Source organism: Pleurodeles waltl, chromosome 3_1 (genome assembly GCF_031143425.1).
Source record: "Pleurodeles waltl isolate 20211129_DDA chromosome 3_1, aPleWal1.hap1.20221129, whole genome shotgun sequence".
Classification (NCBI taxonomy): Eukaryota; Metazoa; Chordata; class Amphibia; order Caudata; family Salamandridae; genus Pleurodeles; species Pleurodeles waltl.
Window position 1 is genome coordinate 412,298,685 of NC_090440.1, and position 22,732 is coordinate 412,321,416.

The following is a 22,732-nucleotide window of genomic DNA, read 5'->3' on the forward strand; positions in this document are numbered from 1 at the left end:
CAGCTGAAAAGGAAATGCCACTGCAATCCGTGCCCTCCGGAAGGAGTCCCAGAGGAAAAACCCCAGGAGGAAAAAAACTCTTTTGCTGGAACTCCTTGAAACAGGAAGGAGGAGCACGTCAAGATACCAGGAATTCAATGGCTGGAACTCTACAGGCTGCGGAAAAAGAAGCCGGAAAAACTCTCCACAAAAATAGCAAGCCGAAGCTTAGACCACCACCAATAGGAAGTGCTGCAATGCAAGGAAAACAAGAACCTGTCTCCTTATATACTAATAGACAGAAAGTGACATGCAGGAAGAAGAAGAACGAACGCCATCTTAGATTGGGAAGATGCCATAGGAAAAAGGCAACATATTGGAGAGGGAAAGAAAAAGGAAACTGGTGCATGCAGGGAAGAACACAGAAGCCTAGGAAGAGGAAGAGGAAAAAGAACTCCATGACCAGGTCACTCTGTAAGTAAGGGAATTGGGGGGGTGCATCGAGCCCCACGGCAATCATCCATGCCACACGTTGAATGCGGTTTCGTCTGGGTAACAAACTGTATTGCGGCAGAATAGAGGGACCGCGGTACGCCCGGCAAGCCGGAAAACGGACCACCGACCCCACCGTGGCACAGGAACGAGACGCCATGGGCGCCCGAGGCGTGACAGTGATTGGTGATGGGAGCAAGAGAAGAAATAAGAACTGAAACTCAGGGTCTATTTTGTTTTTTTTTGTTTTCCAGAGAGTCGATGCTGATATCCAGAGAAGGCATAGGAGAGAAAGTGTCACAACTGTGACAAATCCTCACTGACATATTTAATTGTAAAGGCCACACTCCTCAGGCTGTTGTATCAGGTTCCCAAATAAAGAAACAAGGCACCACCACTACTGACTTGTGGTCCATTTGATAAAAACCTGTTACAGTTTGGCTATATGTTCTTTATATGTTTTTTTTTCACTTGTTTTTGGGGAGAGTGAGGGTGGGTTAGAAGAGTTGGGAGGAGTCAAGAAGTATGCACACCTCACTCAGGGGCCACCTCTTACTACCATGATAGATATTTGAATCCTCAACATTTGCGAGCACTGTATGATCTGGCATATGACTGCTCCACCTCCCTGTACAGTCACCGTGATGGGCTTCTGGATGTCTTTTCCTTTGGGCCACAATATGGGCTGAATGTCCCTCATAAATGGACCACGATTTGGCACTTTATGTAGGGGGCTGTTATGATTGCATTACAGGACAAAAACCTCAAACGGGGAGATGACACTAGATTCAAACACAAATTATGTTTGGCTTAATGCTCATTGGGCACCACGAAGCATAAAGTGATTGCCCTCTTCGTATGTAATGGGTTCCCTTTCTGAGCCCTTGATTGTCAGAAGATGAGGGGATTTCTTGTTTTCAGGGGCTCGGTGGAGGACTGTGCACTTACGTTGGGGTAATATATACCCCTGGCACTGGCAAGGATGCCTTTCTGTGTATAACTGTAGACCTAGTGGCAGAGGCAGTGGTGGGAGACCTAAGTTAGATGGGTGACTTCAACTCAGTTTGGGACCCCAGGTAGGTAGGACAGGTTCGGGCACCCTGCACTCTGGGTGATTGTTCCACAACATTGAAGGAAACGGACTTAGGACTACATTATATTTGGCAAGAACAACACCCCATTGGCAAAGACTGTGCATTTGTTTCCCACAAACATTATACACATTCCAGAATAGACTATATATTCATCAGCACTCCACTAGTTGCTTTAGTCTGGGGCTCCGAGATAAGTACGATCTGTATATCTGACCTGCAACTGTGATGCTCAATCTGGGGGGAGTAATCCCCTGAGAGGCCCCCGATGGATATTCAGCCCTGGTCTAGTGAGAGTTCTGGTTCTCTGGACCAACCTGACAGAATCTTTAAAAGAGTATTTTTAACATAATGACATCCCTGGCATGTTGGAGGTGGAGCTATGGGATGCATTTAAGTCTGTGCTACGGAGTACCTTCACAAGTACCTGGTCTCAGGAGACTTCAACAACACTATAGGGAGGCCCTTGAGATGGAGCTTAAAACCCTGGAAGAAGATTAAAAGTGCTCCCAATTTTGCACAGCAATAACAGCTCATGGCACTTTGAGGTCAGTTAAGCACTATAGACACAAATAAACGTAAGCTCACTCTCCTCAAACTAAAACGTGTAAATTACATAAACGGCAAAAAGATACGATCCCACTTGGCCCATCTATTATGCATACAACAGGAGCACCACAGTGTGAAAGTTATAGTTTTATACTATGGTTCCAGGTTTACTAGGGAAGGAGCTAAATTAGCGGCCTTTTGCTCCGATTATACCCAACTGTATGAGAAGAAATGTCCCATTATAGAAGCACACACTGAATACTTGGACATGACTAACCTTCCAAAGCTCACGCTGCCCAATGCCAGCAGCAAGAATAACTGAATATAGAGCAAGAGGTCAGAGAGGCTGTTAAAGCCCCTTATTTCCTTGATTCATAAGTCGGGGAAGAATCCTAGGAGATGTGCCATCAGCCTTGCTGAATGTGGGAGCTAAGATATTTATTAAACTTCAAGCGACTCACCTAGAGAGTATCCTTCAGAGACTTTTCCATCCAAACCTGTCAGGTTATATTAAAAGTGTGAGTCAATATCTGGAGGGTGTTCCAACTGGTCAAAAAAGGCAAAGAAAAAAGTAATACTGACCATTTTGGTCACTTCAGATGCCGAAAAAGCCTTTAACCGGGTGGACTGTGACTTTCTGGCTTGAGTCCTTGAGACTGTGTGGTACGGCCCCCATTTTCTTACATCGGCATTGTTGGGGTACCAGAAGCCATCTGTCAAAATAACCCTTACTAGGGGCACTACATCTGCCATCCCACTGAGAATGGCCACCTGTAAGCTGTCCTCTATCAACTCTCCTCTGTGTGGAGCCACTGGAAATGTGTCTCAGAGAGAAGAGAAATATCTCAGGGCTTACTTTTGAAACGGAGAAACCCAAAGTTATGTTGTTTACAGAAGACATCCTATTGTCCCTGACCGACCTGATCATGTCACTTCCGAATCTCCAAACTCACCTACAGCAGTTCTGACAAGCATTCGGCTTTAGAATTAATATGAGCAAATCAAAATACTGAATCTCAGACTTACCCAAGAGGTGGTTGCCCAACTCAGGGGCCTAAATCCATTTTGCTGGGCAACTACCAGTATCGTCAAGTTAACACAATCAAAATGAACATATTACCCAGACTATTATATCTCTATCAGGATTTTCCTGTTGTAGTTCTGGACTCCTTCTTTCAGATGATAAAGAGTGCCTTTTTTAAATATACCTGGGAAGGCAAGAAGCCATGAGTATCTTACACCATCCTATGCAGGCCAAAAGGGGGTTGGGGTGTAGTGGCACTATCAGATATCTGTCTATATTACAGAGCTGCTCAACTCTGAATTTTAGCTGACTGGAGTATGTAGGAATCAGAAAAGGCTTGGGTACATATATATTGATGTTATAGTTACGTATGGTAATATGAGCTTACTTTATGTTAAAAAAAAACCTCAGAAATTCAGTGAAAAACAAAGGTTAAAGTGACATTATAGCTAGGTCTTGTAATAAAATAAAAACTAAGACTGATCTAACTATACTTGTGCCCCGCCATGAACTGTGTATGATCTCACCTACTATATCACTCATGACATGTCAAATGACATCACTGATGACATCTCAAATTACATCATTTTCGATGCTACTGATGACAGCCTAAGGACATGACTATTGCTGTGAGCGCTTCATACTGGAAGGTATTCAGCAAGGGCCACACCGGGCCAATATTCTGTAACATATGCAAAATGTATGGGTGTATATTTTCACAACAAGCAGATCATAAAGCATATCTATGAAATTACCCACATTAAGTAGATATTATTCTCTTTTTTGGTGGTGCTGTGGTGTGTAAGTAATGACACAGGTCTGTAGAAATTAATGACTGATACCGTTCAAAAACAGAGAATGGTTATTATTTACCTTAATGAGATGAGAAAGTCATTAGGTAAGTCCTCATCTGACATGGAATTCTAAGTCAACGGCTTTACTTCTAGAGTGTCTCAATCACTCCCAGTTTCCTCTTGACACCTCTCTCTTCTGCAGTCTCTTTGTTAGACACTTAAGCTCTTTTTTCATTTCCTTTCTGAAACAATCAACATCTCTCATACCTCATCTCTTTCCTCTTCAGCATCCACTTTTCACTCTGAGGAACTCTTGTCCTGGTTAAATTGTTTTCACTCTGTTGTGCCCATACTTGTTTGCATCTCCTACACTTCATCAATGCAATGTACCCACTGCCTTTTCTTTAACTTTCGCCCTGTCAATAACTTGACAGCTTTGCAATGTCCTCTGCAAGTAGTGTAACAAGTAGTATTACAGTCTGGTTTAAAGTGTGGAACAGAGTTGCATGAAAATCCAGTTACAGCTTTAGGTATATGCTGCGTTTTTAAGTGGCAGTCTACCAGACAGCACAGCTGTATGGTTTGCTAAAGGCAACCTGGGGACTTTCAGAAAGTTGACCTGGGAATGCATTCCATTTGTTGATTACCATTGGCCTTGTGCTATGTAACTCAATCTTTCAGGCTTTCAATTTTTGTGGCTTTATTTACTTTAGGCTCTCCAGGTTCTGTTTGCTCCTCCGGTTGCCTAAACTGTGTTTTCTGTATCCTCCCACGTACTCGCTTTCTGTTAACAGGCTTTTATATCTTGTTCTTATCTTGTCACATTTGCTGTGCAATCAAAGACCGAGGTCAAATGTCAGTCACTATCTTCCAAGGGCACTTATTTACATTTCTTTCTCTGACTTCAAAGTGAGAGGATTTATGTGACAATCTTGCTGGATACTTGGGGTAGGAAAGAGTTTTTTCTAGCACATGACAACATTTAAATGAACTGTGTAAGTATTTCAGAATATATCAGAATTATGAACACACAAGTGCAGCACATTTTTTGTTATTTCTGAAGTGTGTTGGAATCAAATACTTTAATATGATCAATTCTAATAATTAAACTAGGTGATGCAATTTCCACGCATTTTTATCTGAGCACTGTGTAGTTTTATTAGTAAAACTGTAGGTCTGTGCAAACGTAATGGTCAATTTAATTGAAAATGTGTTGTCTGTAATGGCAGTGTGCTACCACACTATGAACACTCCACTCTACTCTGCAGCACTCTACACCACTGCACTCTGCTCTGCACCACTCCACTGCACTCTAAACCTCTGCACTCTAAACCACTTCATGCTACGCCTCTCTACCCTAACCTGTTCCAAAGCGCTCTTCGCCACTCTACTCTACACCATTGCACTCTTTGCCACTGCAATCTACACCACTCCAGCCTAGGCCGCGCCAATCTGCTCTGCACAACTCCATTGTACTTCACTTAACTCTTCAAAACTGCATTGTACGCTACTGCTCTCTGTGCCAATACATTCTATGCCAATGCACTTTACTTTGTAACACTCAACTCTCTGCCCCTGCACCTCATGCCAATCCACTGTATGCCATTCTAATCTACTGTACCCCACTTTACTCTACACCATTACACACTATGCCACTCTATGCAACTGCACTCTCCCCATAACCACTTCACTCTACTCTGAAACAATCTATGCTATGCCCCTGCACGCTACTTCACTCTGCGCCACTCCACTCTATGTCACTGCACTCTACGACTCTTTACTGTTAACCACTGCACTCTACTCCAATGCACTCTACACCACTGTACTCTATGGCACTCTGCTCCAACCTACAGTACTGCACTCTAACACTCTACTCTGCATCCCTGCACTCTCTGCCAATGAACGCTACGCCACTCTACTCTGCACTTCTCCATTCTACCCCACTGCACTCTATGGCACTATACTCTGCACCACTCTATGCCACTGTACTCTATGCCACTCGACTACTCTGCGCCACTGCCCTCTGCATCACGACTCTACGCCACTACACTCTGCACCACTCTACATCACTCCATTCTACTATGCACCACTCTAATTTATAGAACTGCATTCTATGACGCTGCACTGTACGCCGCTGAATTCATTTGCCTCTGCACTCTATGCCAGTATACTGTGCAACACTCTATGCCAAAGCCCTCTACATCAGTCCATTCCACTCTATGCCACTCCAGTGTATGACACTCTATGGTACGCCACACTATGCCACTCCAGTACACAACACACTGCCTCTTCACTGAAACACTACTCCACACTTTGCCAGTCCACTCTACGACACTTCACTCCACTCTCCTCTATACCATTAACTTTTAGCCATGCTGAACAGCAGCAACGCTGCTGAACAACGTGGCTAAAATGCATTGTCTAAGCCAATAGCTCTTGCATACGCAAGACCTATTGGCAATGCCAATGATGGTTATTAAGGTGTCTGTTTTCACAACAAAAAGAATTCCCTTAATCTGAAAAGTTCTGTGTTAGCAGTGCTCCGGTGTAGCCGGGAAAAACTGGAGTTTGTACCTTGAGTGCTTCCCATGCAGCCAATGATCAACTGCAAGTAGACGGCCCCTTACTTCACGTTACAGATCCCTAATGGCAACACCCATTAAGTGTGTATTTAAACATGCATGCTGTCCTTGTACTGCAACCGCGTTTGATTTACTAAAAGTGTAACATGAAAAACGCAACGCACAAAATCATTTCTCATAAACCGAACTGTTTTCGGAGTTCAAACTATCAAGAGCAGGGACCTCCTGTTAACGTAAGAGTAACAAGTTTGGGAAAATGGACAATAAGGTGTAAACAGGACATAAAGGTAGAGATAACAGATGAGATCATTTTAGTCCAGACTGCCGTCAAGTCTCAACACTAATTTGCAGCAACTCACCTTGTCCTGTGAGTTTAACAGGACTTTTACACTCCTTTCAGAAGAAGTGATATCAGGGCCAAACTCCACGCTTCCTGGGGAGAGATTGCACAGTTATTAAAATCATTCTGTAAATACATGTAGCCCAAATATGAAACACTGCTGTTCACCTCAATTCTATTTTAAATAACACAGCAGCTACTGTGTAACCGTATTAACTCCTGCATCCCCCTCTTAAAGGTTTTCATGACTAAAAAGAACATTATGTCTACTTCTGAGAAACATCGATACTTCTAAAAAAAGGTTGTGCAATTAGAGTAACTAATGACTGTTTTTCGTAAAATCCAGACAGATTTCAGAAATCTGGATTACAGCGAAAGCTGTTCATGCAGAACTGTTTCTAATTGGGCATGATCACTTGAAAGAATGAAGTGCAGAATGAGATATGGAATGAACAGGCCTGGAAAACATACACAAGACACAAACAAAACACGTACGGACAGAGCGATGGGGCCGGGCATAAGGCTTTTATTACAGGGATCCCTACCTGTAAATATACATTGTACAGCAGACAGTCACATTAAAAACAGCCGATAGGTCTCACCTTTAAGACATTTTGGCTTTGTCAATGAATTGTTGTAGCCTTGCTGCACAACATCCAAGGTGTTGTGCAGCACGGCTTTTAAGAATGAAAGAAAAAAACGGAAAAAAAGTCAGCAACGTGTCTGCCCATCATTTTGTGGGTGAACGCGCAACACATGCCCAGGCCTACAAAATGAAGTGATTTTCAAAAAATAGATGTCCCTAGAGGAATTATTTATACACAAATTACCATAATCCATAGCATTGGTCAAACAGATCCAATATCCAAAAAATTGAGAAAAGATTGTATGCACCTACTGTTGAGAGAAAACCTATATAATTGTTAGTGTTCATTGTATAAACGAAAATACATCAATTCTTCCATCAACACTGTACAACCCCCACTAAGATCCCACACAATTGGTACTATCGGTAAAGTCTAAGGATCCAGATCTAGGGGGGACCTCAACCCCCTCTTGACATTAGTAATTTATTAATGTACATACAGTCCAAATGAACGAGTTACTTACCTTCGGTAACGACTTTTCTGGTGGATACATTAGCTACCTGTGGATTCCTCACCTGATGAATACTCCCATGGCGCCAGCATTTGACGGAAATCTTCTTACTAGTCTCTGCACGTCGACGAGGACGTCACTCTAGCCCACGCGACGCCGTCTGACGTCATACAGGCAATAAGAAGTCCTCGCCGACGTGCCGATGACAGTACCAACATTTTTTACGTGCATGAGAATAATAATAATAACCCAATGCAATGAAAGAGCAAAGCAACATCTCTTAATATTGTAAATCACACAACATTGCAATAAAATAGCTGTAGATTTAATATAACCTTTTTTTTTTTTTTTTTTTTTTTTTAAACAAATAAATATATTTATACATACGAATCATGTATATACCCAATATATATATAGATTTATATATACATATACACATATATACAAATATCATACATGCAAAATGTATTGCAACTTTGAAGACCAAAAGGAGCACACTCAAGGATTGCTTGGAGAGACCAAAAAGGCAACGGGGAGGCGGGTGGGACCGTGAGGAATCCACAGGTAGCTAATGTATCCACCAGAAAAGTCGTTACCGAAGGTAAGTAACTCGTTCTTCTGATGGATACAACTACCTGTGGATTCCTCACCTGATGAATAGAGTCCCAAAGCAGTACCACGCCCGGCGGTGGGTGCCTAAATGGTCAAACCAAGAAATCCTGCAGCACTGACCGTGCAAAATGACCGTCCCTTCTGACCTCAGAGTCCAAACAGTAATGTTTCACAAAAGTGTGAAGGGACGACCAAGTTGCGGCCTTGCAGATGTCAACCACAGGAACACCCCTGGCCAAGGCCGAAGAGGCCGACTTAGCTCTGGTGGAGTGAGCTCTAATGCCCTCAGGCGGATCCTTCTTTGCCAAAGAGTAACAGATTTTAATGCAAAGAACAACCCACCTGGAGAGTGTTCTCTTGTGGACTGCCTTTCCTCTCCTCTTGCCCACGTATCCGACAAACAGCTGATCCTCCAGCCTGATATCCTTCATTCTGTCGATATAGAAGCTCAACGCCCTTTTTGGGTCCAGGCGATGTAGTCTTTCTTCCTCCTTTGAAGGATGAGGCGGAGGATAAAACGTGGACAAAGTGATTGTCTGAGCCAAATGGAAGGGTGAAACAACCTTCGGAAGGAAAGCAGCCTTGGTCCTCAACACCACCTTATCCCCATAAAACGTTATATAAGGGGGTTTAACCGATAAGGCCTGCAACTCACTCACTCTCCTTGCAGATGTTATAGCTACCAGGAATACTGTTTTAATAACCAAATACCTTAAGGGGCAAGAATGCATAGGCTCAAAAGGGGACCCCATAAGGAAAGTCAGGACCAAGGACAAATCCCATTGAGGCATAACGAATGGTTTTGGAGGATATTGATTCAGAAGACCTTTCAAGAATCTGAGAACAATAGGGGATTTAAATAACGATGGTTGGTCTGGAAGACAAATGAAGGCTGACAAGGCCGACAAATAACCCTTAATGGTAGCTACTGCACAACCTTTCTGCGCTAGAGACAGTGCAAAAGACAAAACATGTGACAGATGAGCATGTAAGGGATCAATCTGTCTCTCTCCACACCACATAACAAATTTAGACCACCTATTAGCGTAGATAGATTTAGTGGAGTGTCGCCTGGCCGCTAAGATAACATCCACTACATGAGGCGGGAGAGAGAAGGAACTCAGGTTGCCCCGTTCAATCTCCAAGCATGTAGGTGCAGACTCTGGAGGTTGGGGTGTAAAACCTGCCCCTGCGACTGCGAGAGGAGGTCTGCCCTGAGAGGGAGACGGAGCGGAGGGCACAGTGAGAGTTGGAGAAGGTCGGAGTACCATACCCTCCTTGGCCAATCCGGAGCTATTAAGATGACTTGGGCCCGGTCTTGGCGAATTTTCCTCAACACTCGAGGAATCAAGGGTATGGGGGGAAACGCGTAAAGCAACTGGTCGCACCAGGTTATCTGAAACGCGTCCCCCAACGCTCCCTGCATCGGATACTGGAGGCTGCAGAATAACGGGCAATGCGCGTTCTCCCGAGTGGCAAACAGATCTATCCGAGGAAACCCCCACATCTGGAAGATTAAACAGACTTGATCTGGATGGAGACGCCACTCGTGGTCTGCCGAGAATTGGCGACTGAGACTGTCCGCACGTACATTCAAGACCCCGGCCAGATGATTTGCCACCAAGCAAATCTGATGGTCCTTTGCCCAGGACCATAGCCGAAGAGCTTCTCTGCAGAGAAGGTACGACCCTACTCCTCCCTGTTTGTTTATGTACCACATCGTGGTAGTATTGTCCGTCAGGACCTGTACCGACTGACCACGAAGGGATGGGAGGAAGGCCTTGAGAGCCAAACGTACAGCCCGTAACTCCAACAGATTGATATGAAACACCTGTTCCTCTGGAGACCAAAGCCCTTTGATCTCCAGATCCCCCAGATGAGCTCCCCATCCTAGGGTGGAGGCATCCGTTATTACCGTGGCCACTGGTGGCGACTGCGCGAACGGCTTCCCCTGTGAAAGATTGTTGCCCGCAATCCACCACTTCAATTCCACAGCAGCATCTCTGGAGATCTTGACAGTACCTTCTAAATCTCCCTTGTGTTGAGACCACTGCCTTCGGAGGCACCACTGAAGAGCCCTCATGTGCCAGCGAGCATGCGTGACCAACAGAATGCAGGAGGCGAACAGACCGAGCAGACGAAGGACCTTGAGGACTGGAACTACCGCTCCATTTCGAAACATTGGAACCAATTCCTGAATATCTTGAATCCGCTGAGGCGGAGGAAAGGCTCGACTCAATGTTGTATCCAGTACTGCCCCTATGAACAGGAGGCGCTGAGAGGGCTCCAGGTGAGATTTGGGCACGTTCACCGAAAAGCCCAGGTCGAACAACAACTGGGTTGTTGACTGCAGATGATGCGACACAAGCTCCGGGGACTTGGCTTTGATCAACCAGTCGTCCAAGTAAGGGAATACTGCTATCCCCTTCCTTCTGAGCTCCGCCGCAACCACTGACATCACCTTTGTGAAGACTCGAGGTGCTGAAGTAAGACCAAACGGGAGGACCGCAAACTGATAGTGCTGCGACCCTACCACAAACCGGAGATACTTCCTGTGCGACTTGAGTATCGGGATATGAAAGTAAGCATCCTGCAAGTCGACAGACACCATCCAATCTTCCTTGTTCAACGCCAAAAGCACCTGTGCTAGGGTCAGCATCTTGAACTTTTCCTGTTTGAGGAACCAATTCAAGATCCTCAGATCCAGGATTGGTCTCAACTGACCATCCTTTTTGGGAATCAGGAAGTATCTTGAGTAACAACCTCGACCCTTTTCCTGCTCTGGGACCAACTCTACCGCGCCCTTTGAAAGGAGGACTTGAACCTCCTGTTCTAGCAACAGGAGGTGTTCTTCTGAACAATAAGATGGGCGGGGCGGGATGAGGGGCGGGAACTCCCGAAAGGGAAGGGCGTAGCCTTTTCCCACAATGCCGAGAACCCAAGTGTCCGTTGTGATAGACCTCCACTTGTGGAGAAAACGCTGTAATCTTCCCCCTACAGGAGAGGAGTGAGTGGGAAACGGTGGAAGCCTAAGGCTGCTTCCCCTGCTGCACCCCTCCAGAGGACGAGGAAGAGGCAGAGTGCTGTTGAGAGGCTCCTCTGGTACGGACCCCACCCCTCCCCCTCCCTCTAAATGACCTATAGGGGAGGGAAGAGGCGGGTTGCTGGAACCTCCCCCGAAAGGAAGAGGAATAAGAGCCACGCCCAAATCCCCGAAACCTCCTGAAAATTCTAGAAGAGGCAGAGGAAGAAGGAGCTTGCAGTCCTAACGATTTGGCTGTGGCTCTGCTCTCCTTAAATCGTTCCAAGGCCGAATCTGCCTTGGCTCCAAACAGTCTGTCCCCATCAAACGGGAGGTCCAGCAGGGTCGACTGCACATCCGCAGAGAACCCTGAGTTTCGGAGCCAGGCCTGTCTTCTTGCCACCACAGCCGTGCCCATCGCCCTGGCCACCGAGTCGGTCGTGTCCAGCCCAGACTGGATAATCTGGGTCGCGGCAGCCTGGGCGTCCGAGACCACATCCAAAAGACCCTGGGGAAGCTCCGTGAATGAAGACGAAATATCATCCATCAGCGCATGGATGTACCTCCCCAGAATGCACGTGGCGTTGGTGGCCTTCAACGCCAAACTGCATGACGAAAATATTTTCTTGGACTGCGCATCCAGTTTCTTGGAGTCTCTGTCTCCAGGCACCGTCGGGAAGGAACCAGGCGCTGACTTTGAGGAACAGGAGGCTTGCACCACCAAGCTCTCCGGCGTAGGGTGTCTAGAGAGAAAGCCAGGGTCAGATGGTGCAGCTCGATACCTCCTGGCCACAGCCCTATGAACGGCCGAGGAAGACACCGGCTTCTTCCACACCTCCAACACCGGATCCAGCAAAGCCTCATTAAATGGCAAGAGAGGCTCAGCTGCAGCAGAGGCCGGATGCAATACCTCTGTCAGCAAATTCTGCTTTGCCTCTGCCACCGGCAAAGGCAGGTCCAAAAAGCTCGCTGCCTTCCTCACCACAGCATGAAAGGAAGCAGCCTCCTCCGTATATTCCCCTGGAGATGAAAGGTCCCACTCAGGGGAAGTGTCCAGCCCACTGGCTGTATCCAGACCATGCAGTCCGTCTCCAGAGTCCTCAATCTCTCCCTCCTCTAGGACTCGCTGGTACTCTTGCTCTTCTAAAAGACGGAGAGCACGCCTCCTCGAATGAAGTCTCTCCTCGATACGCGGAGTCGACATGGCCTCCGCCGACGTCGAAGAACGGCGCCGATCTCCAGAAGCATCTGACGCCGCGTCCGGCGCCACAGGCAGCTTCGGCGCCGAGGCAGGAGCCGGAGGACGAGGTCTTGGAGCCGATGGACCAACCGGAGTCACAGGGCAAAATCCTGACTTCGACGGAGGGGCAACCTCCGGGGCCGAAACATCCGAAGCCACCGGAGCGGCCACCGACGCCGGCACCGGCGCCGAGCCCACATTCCCAAAAGGGAGAAAGGGCATAAAGGGTGCCGGCCGAAGAGGCGCAGGATCACCCAACGAAAAGGCCAAGGGCCCCGAAGGACCAGCCGGAGCAGCTCCTGGAGCCATCTGCTGAAAGATGGTATACATCGCATTAAGAAACGCGGTACTATCGGCTCCAGGAGTGGGAAAAGCCGGATACTGGGGTGCCTGGATCGAAGGCGACCCCGACGCCGGCCTCGACGTCTGCGACGCCGGAGAAAACACAAGAGGCTGCACCACCTCAATCACTGACGCCTGACCAGGTGAAGTCGGTGACGCCGGAGAGGGCAACGGCGTCGATGGATGCGGCGTGACCGTGGGGCTGACCTCCCAAGTCCTCCGACGCCGAGCCGAAGGTGACCTCGAATGAGACTCCTTGCTGGAGTGACGTCGTGAGTCTCTACGGCGCCGGGAGTCTCGATGACGCCGGTGAGACCTTGGCGAAGAAGACTTCTTATGATGTTTCTCCTTCTTCTTTGACTTTGCCATGAATAACTTGGCCTCGCGCTCTTTGAGGGCCTTCGGATTCATGTGTTGACATGAATCGCAAGTCGAGACGTCGTGGTCGGAGCTCAAACACCATAGACAGTCGGAGTGAGGATCTGTAACTGACATCTTGCCCCCACACTCTCGACAGGGCTTGAAACCCGACTTCCTCTGAGACATTGTTACCGCAGAGAAGACTACGCAGCAGACAATACACTGTAACCACGAAGGTAACAGTAACTCCCTCGAAGATAACCGTTTCGAATGCACGGAAAAAAGGGAACTGTCATCGGCACGTCGGCGAGGACTTCTTATTGCCTGTATGACGTCAGACGGCGTCGCGTGGGCTAGAGTGACGTCCTCGTCGACGTGCAGAGACTAGTAAGAAGATTTCCGTCAAATGCTGGCGCCATGGGAGTATTCATCAGGTGAGGAATCCACAGGTAGTTGTATCCATCAGAAATAATGTTCCTTAATTCCTCTCCTCCTACCCTGTGAATAATAGCTGAATCCACCTCGAGACAGGCTTCGCAACCAGGACAATAATAGTCAAGTAGTGCTGGTGAGGAAATTAGCCTACAGTGTCAAGGACAGCTGACAGATTTACCAGATTGAGGAAGGATAATTTCCCCTCATCTATGATCTTTTTAATATCACCCAGTGCATGGTCTATATCCTTTCTGTTTCCAGCTGTGACCATAAGCTTGAATGCTTGACACAGAGCATCACCTTTGCTCAACAAATGCCTGCGGTTTGTCATTCATCACGCTTTTCGAAGCTCTGGATGGTCAACACAGGCCAGCAATAGTCCGATATGTGCCAAGAATTTATTATCTAAGAACCAGCTCCGACTGAAATTTCTGACATCACCAGCTCTGCAGATGTAACCTGCCAGCTATAGTTGGGTCTTATAGGTGAATTTGCTTTGTGCCGCAACCACTTCCCCTTTAAATTACACTGCATATTAGTTTAAGCTGTGATGGGTGCAGTTTTGCTATATGCTCAGAGCCCATGCTTCTAGTGCTACCTGGGGATACCGGTTGTGACTGTGCCCCTGGCAACAGAGCTTGGCTTTAAATAGTCTATAAACACCATTAAATAGTCAGGAGTTGAGCATTCTTAATATACACTTACCCTGCCCCTTTAAGAAAATAATTATCTGTCTGCCATCGTTGGACTTGAGTCTGAAGTTGAATCCTGGATAAGGCTACCATTGTTCAAGATCAGGGAGTATCTCTTGTCAAAATGGTAGCACTATCAAAATTATTATATTTGTTTCAGAATGTAATTTCAGCATACCCAGGAAATACTTCTCCCGACTGAGTAAATGCCTAGTTTCATCCTGTCAATAAGATGGACTATCTGTTCTGATCTCAAGGATTATTATCTACTTGCGGAAACTCAGTATGCCTGATACTGGCACTATTCAGTGGCAGAGCTGCAGCATTTTCGTATGGAGAGAGATGGAGCTAGCATTCCTAATCAATGCCGATAGAGAACAGTCGATTTTTGACTATTAAATGTGCTGTGTCTCTTTTTGTCACCACGACTCTGCTGTCATGATGTGCAGGTGTGTAAAATTGCATTGCTGGACCCGTTTTTCGGAGTTTGTATAGCAAAATCGATGTATGAGGTTACTGTAATATGGTGCTATTTCACTGTTTAATTCTTTCAGCTTTTTCTTTTTCGCTTAAGTTAAAAAAATACAAACACGTTAATTACCTATGCTCTTTCTAGTTTATGTGCAAATTTCTCACCTTTTGAATATCTAAAGGCGCCAAACCGAGATCTAGATTTTTTCAAGCAATTGCTCCTGTGTACGGGTAGGTGGCACCATTGAACTCTGTGCATCCCCTGCACACTGATGGCAGTTTATCTTGAATATTTCTGCACTTTCAGATGCAGATCAACAAACTTAGATTAAAGGAGAGTGTGACAAATCCAACTTGGGATAGTTGTACCAGTTACAGGAATCCACTGCACAGAACCGGGATAAGGGAGGACATTGCAGAATCTGCAGGCAGAGTATCCACCCAAAGTGCGCCACCATGACTTATTCTTCTGATGGATACTTCTAACCGCAGATTCCTCCCCGTTTAAATGGATACCCAAGCAGCACATCGCAAAAGGCAGAAGGTCTGAGTAGAGGCAACAGCACCTAAAAGTCTTACAGGAAAGAGTGGGCAATGTGGCCTGCTCTGCAATGGCTGTCAAGGCAGTAGTGCATGCTGAACGTATGCACGACGCTCATGGAGCAGCCTGGCAGATATCCAGTACTAGAACAGCCCTTGCCAACAGCCCTGAAGCAGCATTGGCTATGGGGGAATGAGTCCATAGGACGTCACAGGGCTCCTTACAACCAGTAGGTTTCATTTGTTAAACTCTGAAAAACACTGAGTAGCTTTTGCTCTGAGTAGCAAGGCTTACACAAATGAACAAGTGTAAAGTATTTAAACATCACCAAAACAATTAAAGAAGGGATACACGAAACACTCAAGAAATCCAACACCAATTTATAAATATAAAATAGACTGTATTTTATATAGTTTTAGACACCACAACGAAAAAGACCCATCAAAGGGATACGGAGATCTAGAATATGCAAAGTGTGGTAAATATAAATTTTTTTACTTAATCGCGAACAAGCGTTGTCAAATTCAACAAATTTGACACTTAGAAACATTTTCATGGAAAACTTTGGGCAAGTATCAATGTGGTTACTTAGAGATATTTTAGGTAACCAGGTCTGGCAGGGAGCCAATCAAGGGGATCAGCAAGGTCACAGAACAAAAAAAGTTACCTTGAATGTAGGAACAGGAATTATCAACCTTGCTCGCATCGTTTCAGTGTCTGCACAGCTGAGAGGTCAGCGTGTAACTCTGTACTCGCCAATGGGGCAACCAAGTCTTTCCACAGTAAAAACACCAGTTTTGCATTGTTACCACCAGAGCATATAAACTACATGTTCTGCCCATGAAATATGCTGCACCCTACCTTGAGCTCTGTAGGCCTGCCTTAGGGGCAACTTACACATATTGCAGAGAGAGGTTTTGGCTTTACCATTGCTTTAAATGGCAAAGTCAGGATAGCAGTTTAAAAACTGCTCTGCAAGTTTGCAGTGGCGTACTGGGAGACATGTTTTACTTGGGTCATGCCCAGGGTAGCACAACCAGTGCTACAATCCCTGGAGTGACCCTCCAAATTACATGCCCTTGGTACCCTGAGCACCCTAAACTACGGATGTACAAGTAAGTTAGCCTATACTAATCTTGTAAAACCAATATGACATATATGTTTTAGGGTCAGGGTATGGTTAGCAGGCCTCAGTGCACTGTCAAGAATACAAAAACGCTGCATCAATCAAAAGCCTGGGCGGGGTGACCATACAAAAAGAGGCATTTCTTTACACTAGGGCATAGCATGTCTTTGCAAACATGCTGATCCATCTGGACAGGGTTTGCTTCTGTACCACATTCTTTTTCTGAGCACCCGCAAAGTGGCCAAAAAGCTGGTCATCAGGTCTGTGACTTTCTCCTCCATAGATGTTTGGGAGTGGAGAGAAAAAGGTGGGGAGGGTGAGAGGCTGACCTGGGTGGTTGGCCTACATGACGTTCGGCAGAAAGACGGCATGCGTCCTCAGCAACAAATTGTCAGGAGAAATGGTGGAATACAGAGGTTGCACAGCACTTGCAGCTCACGATATGAAGCACACAGGTAATTGTGATAAGAAACACCATCTTTGAGCAGCTGTAGAGAACAGCTATGGACTGGTTCAAAAGGCATGCACATCAGGAATGCAAGGATCAATGTAAGGTTTTACTAAGGCATTATGAAAGGCATCAGTAGGAACACATATGTGACACCTTTTAGAAAGTACATCACCATTGGTGATATGAATTTAAAGGTTGCTCAGGCAAACCAAAAAGGGATGAAAAGGCTGACATAACTTTTAACTGTGCCCACTGGAAATCCTTGCTGGGCCAGAGACAAGACAATCAAGTGAACATTAGATAAGTTGGCCTGAAGAAAACCAAGTTGATGCTCCACGCAACTGGCCACGAATTTCACCCAGTAACCTGAATAGATAGATTTGGTGAAAGCGAATCTAGCTGCAAGAACCAGATTCACTAACTTGAAAAAAAGGTCGAAATAGCTCAACAGGTGCTGCTCAATCTCTATGCATGGACATGTAAGTTATGCAGATTTGGTGCAGGACCCCGCTGCTGAGAATGGAGGTTCTCCTGAAGAGAGCTCAGGCTCAACAGATTGGAAGTCCAATTATGAGATATTATGATGATCTCTGCTCGGTTGTTCCTGGTCTTCTTTATAGCTTGGAGCAGAAGTGGTAGAAGTGGGAATGGGGCAAGTAGACCTGCACTCCACTGCAGACTAAATGTGTCTTCCAAGGAATTCCATAGTGTAAACTACAGGGTGCAGTGATTATGATACTGTGCATTCTCAATATGGTAAATAGGATACAGCAAGAGCAGGCCCTACTGATGAAGGTGTCCTGAGCCACCTGTGGGTGAAGATTCCATTTGTGTTATGCCAGATGATGTCTGCTGAGCTTGTCAACTCTAGCGTTAAGTGACAACACCAGATGATTGGCAACCAGGAAGATCCCCTGACAATCCAGCTATTTCCGAAGGAGTAGAGCCTCAAGACACAAGCCCCCTTGTTGCCCTGCTTGATGCAGGTCTACATGGCAAACTGCGTCGTCCATTGGGGCCAGGACATGCTTCTCCCTCATGGATGCTCAAGAGGAACAGACCTGAGACTCCTGATCTTCATTTCTCCCACGTGACCATCCAAACCCAAAGGTGATGCATCTATCACAACTGTGAGTTCTGGCTGCGGTAGGGCAAATGGCCTGATTGGGCTACTTCTTCTGATATACAGATGCTGTCTGACAAGCATCCCCACTACTGAGCTCTTTGAAATCACAATGCCTGTATATGCCATTAGGAACAAGAGGCCATGCTGATGCATGTGGCAAGGAGTCCAAGAAGCCTCAGAACCATCCTCACTGGTATCCAGGATTGAGTCAAACATCAGGATCATTTCAGCTGAGGAAGGCCCTGAAAGCCATCATGTCCAGAAAAGCCTTATGAATGGAATTCTCTGTGCAGGAGTGAGACGAGATTTTGGTTCACTAAAGGAAAACCCCCGAGATAATACAAGGATGACCGTTGTCTAGTGGTAGTCTGTGACATACTGCAGCAACCCTGCTGTTTGCAGCTAATCATTGAGGTACAGGAATATATGCTTCTATAGCCTGCAAAGACAGGCCGCAATAACTACCATGACTTTTGTAAACACCTGAGGGGCAGATGCCAGGCCAAAGGGTAGAACAGCAAATTGGAAACAGTCTGACCCCCATTATCAACTCAAGAATGAAAATACCTATCATACAGATGCAAGGATATCATCCACTACCCCAGATCCCAAATGGAAAAAAAAAAACTTAGGCAAGAGTCAGCATCTTAAATTTGCCTTCCGTAGGGAGGATTTGAGGGCAAAGATTCAAAATCGGCCAAGTTCTCCATCTTTGTTTGGTATCAAGAAATAGCAGGAGTAGAAATACTCTCCTTTTTCTGCCTCTGGGACACTCCCTATATCCCCTCTAGCCAACACCAGCTGACATTTCTGCAGTAGGATAGCATGACCTGCAGAATTTTGAGAGAAAAGTGGTGGGACGTGAGGAGAGGATGATTTGAGGGGCAGGGTGTAATCTATCTGAAAATGTGTAGAACCCACAGATCTGATGTCATAGCTTTTCAACCGTACAAGAAAATTTGAATCCTGTCCCATACTGGAAGGGAAGAACAAAGTGGGTTGGAAGCCGTTGCTGTGGGTGACATTAAAAATTAAGAATGTTGTTTTTGACAACCCATTCCAGCTCAAACTTAAGATGGACTTACATATACAAAAGTGATGGATGGGGTGCTAGAATTTATCTCAGCCACTGGAGATTACTCGGGCCATATTCCAGTTGATCGCTATTTTTCACGCCATACTACCTCAGTTTGGATCCAGCCATATGCAAATCTGTCTTGACTCTGCTCCAATGGGAACAGTCCATCCCTAGCTGCTAGATCCGGTCTTCCCAGAATGAGAACACAAACAACCTTTAACCATTATCACCCAAGTTAGGGCTCCTCAGCTATTATAGCCTGGCTCTAGTGACACAGTGTGCATGGGGCCAGCGTGAAGGTATACTTGTCCCACTTAGGGCAATACAGTAAAGTATACAAAAAAAGTCATAAATGGAATGCTTGATTTAATTTTGGCCACTGGCTATTAATCGGGCCTCATCCCAGTCCATCATTATTTTGCACATCATGCCACCACAGTATGGAACCAGCCATATGCAAATCAGTCTCGACCCTGTTTCAATGTAGACCAGGTTCGTCCTGAACCAGAACACTAGCAGAAAAGGACCAGTTTTGCCCTACTTAGGGTTCATGAGCCAGGTATAGCTTGGTTCCAATGACACAGTGTCCACAGGACTCATAACTGGACATACCAGTCCCACTTAGGGTGACACACTAAAGTATGCAAGTTTAGGACCCTTCGGGACCCCACCAGATGGTGAACCACCAAGAGTATGTCCTGGCATTTGCAGAGATGCAGGTCCTCCTCTTATTACAGGGTCTACAACCCCACTATGCCCTGTTTGTGGCACTACCACATGGCAATGCTGTGGTCCGAGAACCCTTAAACCAGCCTCCCCTTGATAGAGGGAAGAAAGGCTTTTAATGTCAGGCACATTGTTCTCAGCTCCAACAGGTTGGAGTGTAGACTTGGCCAGAGTCCAGATTTCTCTGAACGTCCCCTCTCCCAGATGGCTGTCTCAATCCAGGAAAGATGCATCTGTTGCTACAGTAGGTTCTGGGTGGGGAAGAGAACGCTGACCCATTCCCGGATCAACAGCTACCACTGCAGATCTTTTGCAATTCCCTCCACTATCTGGACCATGTCTGAGAGATTCCCCTGATGCTGCGCCCACTGGAACTTCAGGTCTCACTGCAGAGCCTGCACATGCCAGCAGGCAAGTGATACCGGCAGCAGGCCTTAAGACCGAGCAGACTCAGAGTCAGTCTAACTGAAATCCAGGACAGATACCGCTCCAGAGGATAGGCCCAAAACTGCACTGTGTCCAGAACAGCTCAGATAAAAGGGAGTGTCTGAGAAGGAATCAGGTGTGATTTTGGCGCATTGAAAGTGAACCCGGAGAATGCAGAGGGTCCACCATAGTCTGAAGATGGAAGATGACAGCCTGGGGCAAGCCTCCATTCAACAGCTAATCATTGAGGTAGGGAAAGACTGGAACCCCTGACCTCCAAAGATGTGCTGCAACCACCACCATTACCTTGGCAAATACCCAAGGGCTGCTGGTAAGGCCAAAATGGAGCACAGCAAACTGAAAGCGCTTGTGTCCCACCATGAAACACAGGTAATGCTTGTGTGCGGGCAGGAGGGGTATATGAAAGTAGGTGTTCTGCAAGTCCAGTGCTAGCATCCAGTCTTTAGAGTCCAGGGCAGACAGAACCTGAGCCAACGTAAGCACCATGATGAAGTTGAGACTCGTAGATCTAAAATAGGACACAGGTCTGTTCTCAAAACTCTCCAGAAAAAGAATCTGCCTCACTGCTGAAGATGCCTGGACATCCCTCGAAAAGCTAGTAGATCGCAGTCAGGTGTGGTGTCTGAGTGCCAATGACGAAACAGTTGGTCCGCCTAGAGGGTCATTCGTATCCAGTTCAAGAAAATGGTGAACTGTGCTGCATCCCCGCCATCTGAAATAGCCTGGGTCGGGATGGCTTGGACCTACTCCGAGACCATGCACAGCACTTGCACATTCAAGTCCCAAACTGTGTGAGCATATTGCCCAAGAGACATGCATTGTTCACCGACTGCAGTGCAAGGCTAGTGGAAAAGGATATCCTCTTGCCAATGGTATACAGCCTCTTGAATTCCCTATCTGGTGGTGTGGTAGGGAACGCACCTTGTTGGACTTTGATGGTGGAGGTCTGGACAACCAGGCTCTCCAAAGTGGGGTGCTGGGTGAGTGTACGGTACATAGGAAATAGTGTGCAGACACACTGAACACAAAAGGGTTATTTAGCTGAGGCAGTGTTGATTAGCAAAAATGAATGCAGAAAACCCACATACCATGTTGAGATAGCAGATGAGCTTGTGTCACTTGTTTTTGCAGTTTTTAATGGACGCAACTATCTGCGAAGGTGCTATGTTTACTATACCAGGCAGAGGCATGTGGATCTTGGGAGACATACTGTTGAAGTTGTACTGACCCCGAACGAGTCTGGGAGTAATTCGAAAGCCTTGGGAGGATGATTGATTGGACCCAGTGAGGGGACACAAGGTGGGAAGATCCTGGGTTAGTGAAAACACTGATAACATCACGAGAACCACTAGTGTGGGAAAGGAACATGATGTTGTGTAAGACACCTTTTAGTGTATAAAAATGAGGGGTGCATATGCCTCGGTGAGGCTCACAGATGGAGTCGTACAGATCTGCCGTCGCACCCACAGTCGCTGACCCTGTTGCACCATTTCTAGGGAGGGAGAGATATATGGAAAATGTCACTTACCCAGTGTACATCTGTTCGTGGCATTAGTCGCTGCAGATTCACATGCTGTGCACATCCCGCCATCTGGTGTTGGGCTCGGAGTGTTACAAGTTGTTTTTCTTCGAAGAAGTCTTTTCGAGTCACGAGACTCCTCCCATTTCAGCTCCATTGCGCATGGGCGTCGACTCCATCTTAGATTGTTTTCCCCCGCAGAGGGTGAGGTAGGAGTTGTGTATGCTAGTAATAGTGCCCATTCAATGGAGTGAAAACATATGTACATAATGTAGTTTAAAGTAATATATTTACAAATTTACAAATGTTCAAGATCAACTTCTAAACGGCTACAGGCTCCCGGGGAGGCGGGTGGGCACATGTGAATCTGCAGCGACTAATGCCACGAACAGATGTACACTGGGTAAGTGACATTTTCCGTTCAATGGCATGTGTAGCTGCAGATACACATGCTGTGCATAGACTAGTAAGCAGTTATCTCCCCAAAAGCGGTGGTTCAGCCTGTAGGAGTTGAAGTTGTTTGAAACAATGTTCGTAGTACTGCTTGGCCTACTGTGGCTTGTTGTGCCGTTAGCACATCTACACAGTAGTGATT

General features: G+C 46.3%; 1 protein-coding gene across 2 annotated transcripts in view; it reads right to left on the reverse strand.

Annotated features, from left to right (window-relative positions):
* The window catches only part of VPS33B (VPS33B late endosome and lysosome associated), a 691,895-nt gene that overhangs the window by 381,793 nt on the left and 287,370 nt on the right, over positions 1-22,732 (reverse strand). For both annotated transcript variants that reach the window (XM_069222652.1, XM_069222653.1), the window contains one exon: positions 6,871-6,944. In XM_069222652.1, coding sequence (XP_069078753.1) covers positions 6,871-6,944 — 74 coding nt within the window. The remainder of the gene's footprint in view (positions 1-6,870; positions 6,945-22,732) is intronic.